This window comes from Triticum aestivum, chromosome 6B (genome assembly GCF_018294505.1).
Source record: "Triticum aestivum cultivar Chinese Spring chromosome 6B, IWGSC CS RefSeq v2.1, whole genome shotgun sequence".
In the NCBI taxonomy this organism is placed as follows: Eukaryota; Viridiplantae; Streptophyta; class Magnoliopsida; order Poales; family Poaceae; genus Triticum; species Triticum aestivum.
In genome coordinates, this window is record NC_057810.1 from 457692723 (window position 1) to 457700406 (window position 7684).

Below are 7684 nucleotides of genomic sequence, written 5' to 3' on the forward strand. Positions count from 1 at the left end.
TGTCGATGGAACCGGTCTCATGTACGTGTACATGTAAAGTTGGTTCGGGCCGCTTCATCCCACAATACCACTGAATCAAGAAAAGACCAAGGAAGGAAGCAATCTGAATATCAACGCCCACAAACTCCTTTGTGTTCTACTAATGATGTCATCTACGCATAGACCTTGGTCATGATGCCACAGATGGGGAACATTGCATGGGAAACAAAAAATTTCCTACGCCCACCAATATCAATCTAGGAGATGGCCATCTACGAGAGGAGAGATTGCATCTACATACCCTTGTAGATCGCTAAGCGGAATCATTAAGAAACGCGGTTGATGTAGTCGAACGTCTTCGTGATCCAATCACGATCACTCCCACGAACCTTCGATCCAAGTGCTGAACAGACGGCACCTCCGTGTTCAACACACGTACGGCTTGATGACGCCTTCACCTCCTCGATCCAGCGAGCGATGCTGAAGTAGTAGCTCGAGTCCTCCGGCAGCACGACGGTGTGATGGCAGCAGTGGTGGAGAAATCTCAGCAGGGCTTCGCCAAGCCTCACGAAGAAGAAGATGAACTACGAGGGAGAGGGAGGGCAGCGTCGTGGCATAGATGGGGTTTGGCTGCCCTCCCTCTACCCCCTCTATATATAGGGGAAAGGGAGGAGGAGGGCACCCTAGGGTTCCCTAGTGGGGGCTGGCGGCCACCAGGGGGAAACCCTAGATGTGTTTTGGTGCGCCTCCCCCCCCCCTGGAGCCTTGGCCCCCAAGGCAAAGGGGGTGGCTGCCCTAGGGGAGTGCCCCTACCCCTTCTGGTTATGTGGGAAAGGGTGAGGGAGGCGCACAGACCCTTAGTGGGCTGGTTTACCCCCTCCCATTGACACATGGGCCCCCCAACACTTGTCCCCCCCACCCCCGAAACCCCTTTCGGTGATGCTGGTCATCACCCGGTACCCCCAGAAAAATTCCGGACTCCAATACCCTTCGTCCAATATATCAATCTTCACCTCCGGACCATTTCAGAGTTTCTCTTCACGTCCGGGATCTCATCCGGGACTCCAAATAACCTTCGGTAACCACCATAATGACTGAACTATACTTATATCGTCACCAAACGTTAAGTGTGTAGACCCTGCGGGTTCGAGAACTATGCTGACATGGACGATACACCTCTATGGTTAATAACCAATAGCATGACCTGGATGCCCATATTGGTTCCTACACATTCTATGAAGATCTTATCGATCGAACCTCAATGTCAAGGGTTCTACTAATCCCGTATGCAGTTCCCTTTGTCCATCGGTATGTTACTTGCCCGAGTTTAGATCGTCGGTATCTCCATACCTAGTTCAATCTCATTACCGGCAAGCAGCTTTACTCATTCCGTAATACAAGATCTTGTGTCTAACACTTTAGTCACATTGCTTGCAAGCTCATTGTGATGTTGTATTACCGAGTGGGCCCTGAGATACTCTCCGTCATACAGAGTGACAAATCCAGTCTTGATCCATGCCAACTCAACAGACACCCTCGGAGATACCTGTAGAGCACATTTATAGTCACCTAGTTACGTTGCACGTTTGGTACACACAAGGTACTCCTCCGGTGTCAGTGAGTTGCATGATCTCATGGTCATAGGAACATATACTTGACATGCAGAAAGCGATAGCAATAAACTTGATACGATCACATGTTACGTTTATAGTTTGGGTCTTGTCCATCACATCATTCTCCTAATGATGTGATCCCGTTACCAAATGACATCTCATGTCCATGACTAGGATATATCATTGTCATCTGTGATCAACGAGCTAGTCCGGTAGAGGCTCACTAGGGACACGTTGTTGTCTATGTATCCACACATGAGTTTCCGATCAATACAATTTTAACATGGATAATAAATGATTATCATGAACCGGGAAATATGATAACAACCAATTTATTATTGCCTCTAGGGCATATTTCCAACAAAGTTTATGTTTTATTTTAATACACATATTTGTTCATTGATACTTGAGTATAGAAGCAAGTACCCTATGATATTTGTGTAAATTATAATAGAGTGCAAAAATTACACTATTGTATGCTTATTCTTTGCATATTAAAAAAGTGCAATTTCGGTGCAAAGTTGTCTGCAAGTTTATTTATATTGTTTGCATTTTATTTTTCTCAAAGGGTAATACACATGCCATCGATTTATTTTTCCTTGGAAAACTTCATTCTTTTGATTCTTTTTAGTTTTTATTGCAATTTCTTTCTTCTTTACTGGTAATACCAATACCACTAATACATTCCTTCTTGTAAAACTTAATTTTTCTGTAAATTTCACTATTATATGAATATTTTTGCATACTATTAAAACCGCAATTTATTTATAAATTATGTGCAAAATTTATCATTAATTTGTTTTTCTTCTTGAAGTGTAATAACAATTGCAAATTCATTCTTCCTTAGAAAACTTCATATTTTATTTTATTTTATTGTTTATGTCTTGTGTCTTTGCAGCTATTGGGTCAGTTTATGTTATGTGTGAAAACAAGCCCAAGCATCTGGTGGGCTTTTGTTTTGTGGTTGCATAGGCTCGACTGCGTCCATATAAAAATCGACTGAGACAAACTTTGGTGTAAGATGATATATTTTGGCGCACATTCGTTTGTCCGTTGGATGGTTGTAAATCAGACTTGCCACAAGTATTAGAATTTCATGCGATTGGCCCTTTTTGTTTCTTATTTTGGTTATCGGTTAACAGGTTTGCATTGTGCTTGGTTGCTATCTCACCCCAAGGCCCTTTATCGGTTATCGGTTAACAGGTTTGTACTGTGTTTGCGTGAATATCAATGTCCAGCGTACACCCTTTGCTCCAGTTGGGTGATGAAGTGAGCAGCTAGTACGGGGGAACGATCGAGTAGGAAGCATGCAGATATAGGAGCAAACCGACTAACAGAATATTTTGGTCAGTCGACTGACCCAAATAACAAAAATCAGTCAGTTTGCACGTAGGCTGTCCCAGTTGATAAAGCTCGTCATGGAGTCTTTTCGTGGAAACGGTAGTACCATATCACTGAGTGCCATTTATTCGACACCATAGAGATTAGCTAATACACTAAGATACAGATGAACACACATCATGGCTGTTACAGTGCCGGCCAACTGCATATACAGACGGATGAATCTATCATTTACCAAAGAGCGACTTGAACCACCAGGTCCCTTTGCTGTCGGTGGGCGCGGCATCGCTCTCCGGCGGCGGGTCGCTCTGCGGCGTCTTGTGCAGCTTGGCCACGTCGTAGCCTTCCTCCTTGGCCTTCTCCAGCAGCTGGTTGTACACCTCCTCCTCTATGTGCGTCTTCCTGCACAGGATCTACATACATGCACACGCATATGGCAAACAACCAGATTAATCAAGCGCACTTGTAGCGTTGTTAGTAATACATATGTATGCTTTGCTTACCCATAGGCTTTTCCGGCGGGGCTCGCCTACGAGGGCATACTGGTAGTCGTCGTCGACATAGAGGACCCAGTAGTCGCCGACGACGGGGATGATGGGGAGGAACGGCGGGACGTAGAACTTGACCTTGAGCTTGGCCTCCTCGCTGGACGGGTCGGCCTTGTAGGCGGTGCCCTCGATGTAGTCGCGCTTCCCTTTGCTCCACGTCTCGTTGAGCACGTGCACCGTGGCGCCGTCCTCCATGAGCTCGTAGGTCGCCCGCGTGTCGCGCCCGTCGCGCGGCTGGAAGAAGTTGGGGAAGGACGCGATCTCGTACCACCGCCCCATGTACCGCGCAACGTCCAGCCCCAGCACCACGCCCATCTCGCTCCCGCTCTTCTTGGCCGCCATCGTCTATCGCCGCCCGGTAGCTGCTCGGTCTGTGTCTCGCTTTAGGTGGATTCGTGAACTGATCACGGTTGCTTGGATGAAGTTGTAGTGAGCTTGAGATAGGTGGATATATGGGAGGTGTGAGAGGGCTTCAGAGGCAAGCTAGCAGCTCGTGTGGAAGGGGAAAGGGGGATGAAGAAGGTCGGGGAGGATAAGGTGGTCGAAATTTGAAAGGACGTGGAGGGCTCTGGAACGCTTAGCGCGATGGTTTGTCGGGGTCTATACGTGGAGACTTGCACGTGAAGGTTACTGCTTTCTCGACATCTCTCCATGTCCTAAGCTCGCCCCAGACAGCGCCATTTTGGGTGCTGCAGTTTTGGTATCTCTGATGATACTGGTAAAACTAGTAATTAACGTTCATGGACCAGAAGAAATGCCGACATGCTCCCAATTGGACATCTTTTCATCTGTATTAACGCTCGCGTCATGCACGTCAACGTACACATCAGGAACATTCGACTTCTAGCGTACAGGGTTTTTTCCTTTTCGAACTATTAATCAGTTCTGAACCACACAAAATTACCCCGAGACCAAGGAGCTGTTTTCACACAAGGACACTTTTCACACGGTGCTCTAGAGCACTCCAGAACGTCCATGGACACTTATACCCAGCCTTACATGATTTCTTGCTCCCCAAGGTTGAAAGTCCAGCCCCAAAGTCTACCTAAACACAAATAGGGCAGAAATCTACGTGCTGAGACACTTAGGCTTTCCTTGGTTCGTAGGATAAAAATATCACGGAAATAAGAAACTTGTAGAAAATGAAATGACTTGTATCTCAAATTCTCTTAATAGGAATAAGAAATGAGATGGCATTTGGTTCACCGGATAGGATTTTTTTTCCGTTCAGTCTAGGATAACCTTTATTCTTCTTTGAATTTTGGAGGATGGGAACCGATTCTACATAGGAATAGGAAGTTAGGGACCCACTCCTATAAACCAAAGGGCTCTAAAGAAATTTTTCCTGTAGGAATCCTAGCATATGGACATCGTGTGAAATTCCTCCAAAGCAAAGGAGGCCTTAGCTGCTATCCGGTGGGAAGAGAGAGGAGGAGGAGCCAAGAAAAATGTGGATAAGGGGTTCAGCGCCAAGGAGAGAGGGAGTTCATCAAGGAGTCGATGTCTACCGATACAAGCAAGTCGCAACCACACCGATAATATGGCGTCGTGGGCATTGGCATCCCGACTTGATTGTGGCGCCATCCATTCTTTCAGATGAGGATAGCAGTAGCTAGCATCGATGCAAGAGAAAATGGGACATGGAGAGGCAAGGTGGTTGTCCTTGGAGGGGAGGGGCGGGGGGGGGGGGGATAAAGAGTGGGGTCAGAGAGGAGAGACATTGAGTATGGGGGTGGGGTGACGATGAAGCAAATGTTGGTCGAACATGCACCTACGTTACACCCCTAGCTCTGCCTAGTAAGAAAATAAGCACACAATGTTTGGTTATGTGCGTTACTCAATGTCTTATCCAAAGATTTCCCCCTTTTGGTTCCTGCCTGTGACTAGCCTCGACATCGTATTGTTGCAGAGGTTTGGTAGCTGTGGGCTCCTATGATTCATAGGATTGGAATATCTTACCGAAAAAGGGTTTCCCCCGCTTTGTATTCCAAAGCAAACCACCATTGTACACATCGCAATGTTGGGGCGAGCAGCACATCAAGCCCAAAGGAAAAGAAGAAGAAATAAATGCCAACAATGGCAGCTCAACAAAGCGCTGAAGACCCGCAACCGCTGCGTCCTCCGGAAACAAACCACCACAGCCCGAGGCTCCGACCTACTGCGAACTAAGCAACACCTCCAAGAAGGGATGCGACGCCGACGACGCTACTGCCTGGACAAGTCCTAGGGTTTCCCCAGTATGTGGAGGGAGGTGGGGGATAGCTACTACCGACACCCTCCAAGAAGGGATAGTGGCACCCGTCGGTGTCACCGCATCGGAGCCGGACAAACCGGCAAGGATTTCTCCCGCACGCCAAACCCCACCGGCCAACCAGAGCCGACCAGCCAAACCACCGCCCAACACCATGCGCCATCACGGTTGCGCCGCCACCAACGTCGTCTCGCTGCGAGCACCATCACAAGGCCAAGAAGACCGGATAGAATATCCAAGCGACGGGAGCAGCAGCACCAAGGCCGAGCGGGAGGGAACCACCTCCACCGCCGTCGTGCGGGAGGCCCGCGCCTCCGGCACCGTCGCGGTAGCCGTCCGGACACGGCAGCGGGGCATACCAGGCCACCGATACATGCAAGTCGGTGACCAGATCGATAATATGGTGTCGTGGGCATTGACATCCCAACTGGATGGTGGCGCCATCCGCTCTTTCAGATGAGGATAGCAATAGCTAGCATCGATGGATGCAAGAGAAGAAATAGGACATGGAGAGGCAACATGGTTGTCCTTGGGAGGGGGTGAGGGCGTGAAGAGTGGGGTCAGAGAGGAGAGACATTGAGTATGGGGTTGTGGTGACGATGAAGCAAATGTTGGTCGAACATGCACCTATGTTACACCCCTAGCTCTGCCTAGTGAGAAAATAAGCACATAGTGTTTGGTTATGTGCATTACTCGATGTCTTGTCCAAAGATTCCCCCCTTTTGGTTCCTGCCTATGACTAGCCTCGGCATCGTGTTGTTGCAGAGGTTGGGTCTATTTTTTGGCTGTGGGCTTCTATGGTTCACAGGATTGGAATATCTTAGGAATACAAAATCATAGGAAGTGACGTGGCATGTATCTCGATTCATATAGAGAAAAAAATGTCATTTGATACATAGGATAGGCGTTTTCCCATTGGTCTAGGCTATTTTTTTTTCTTTGAAATGTGAAGGATTAATTCCTATCCTTTTTAAATTGTTTGGATTGCTTAGGAATAGAAATTCATTTTTACAAACCAAAGGACTTCAAAGGATTATTTTTTTCCTTTGAAAATCCTATCCTACAGAATTCCTGCAAATGAAAACCAAAGGAGGCTTCGTTTTAGTAGTCCTGCATCTAGCCTCTTTTTTTTTTCTTTTTTTTCTTGAAATGGCGCATCTAGCCTTGGCCAGGGATATCTTACAAGTGTTCCCTCGGTGTCACTGTTGCCATCCTTGTGTGCTACTTCGGCAGAGTTCAGATACGTGCGCCCTCGGGGGTCCCAAACCACGGCTTGTACGCGTGCGTACGCCAGTGTTCTGGAGCCACGGCTCACTGAGCAACTCGTCTGGGAGCTTGCCGACGAGATCGTCGTGATCTTTCGCCATGTGCATGGTGTAATCGCCGGCGCCGGGAAGGAATAGGTGGAGTGTTTTTTTAGATCATCGGAATAGGTGAAGGCGACGGTCTGACGGACGGCCAGGGCTTTCGTCTTTATTATGTGCTTGCGCTGTGGGTTGTTCTAATCGCGTCGTGGGCTGGGTGTGCGCCCGAGTTGAAAAGTTTCAATCTGCTGCTTGGAGGGGGCGCAACTCAACACGGAATGTTATCCGTGCAAGGTGCGATGTCTAGTGCCGAGCTCCCGGCTATCATTCAGGGACAGACTTCCATCGACAACCGACAGATGGGATAAATCAGCACTTGCGTGCTGCAGCTTTGTTGGTCTTAGACATTACAGACTCAATTCAGATAAGAGTCACATGCAAGAAGCCAAAAACGAGTGATGTATATTAACGAGTAACCAAGTAACCGCATTAATGATCTTCTTCACGAAGCACTCTGAACACCCCTCACTCTTAACATGAAGTTTGGAGAACTCTCAAGACAAAACCCTAGTACAAACAGATGGAACAATATAGATGTAACTGTCAAAATTTCATGGTGAAGAAGTTTTGGATTCTGCTATGACTTGC

At 47.6% G+C, this 7684-nt stretch overlaps 1 protein-coding gene across 1 annotated transcript; it reads right to left on the bottom strand.

The window, feature by feature from the left end:
• Positions 1-2994: 2994 nt before the first annotated feature.
• On the bottom strand, positions 2995-4009 carry LOC123137452 (temperature-induced lipocalin-1). The gene is made up of 2 exons (XM_044557213.1): positions 3437-4009; positions 2995-3346 (listed from the first exon to the last, which is right to left on the bottom strand). The coding sequence occupies exons 1-2, from the start codon at positions 3821-3823 to the stop codon at positions 3161-3163; spliced, it is 573 nt and encodes a 190-aa protein (XP_044413148.1). The 5' UTR covers positions 3824-4009; the 3' UTR covers positions 2995-3160.
• Positions 4010-7684: the final 3675 nt, after the last annotated feature.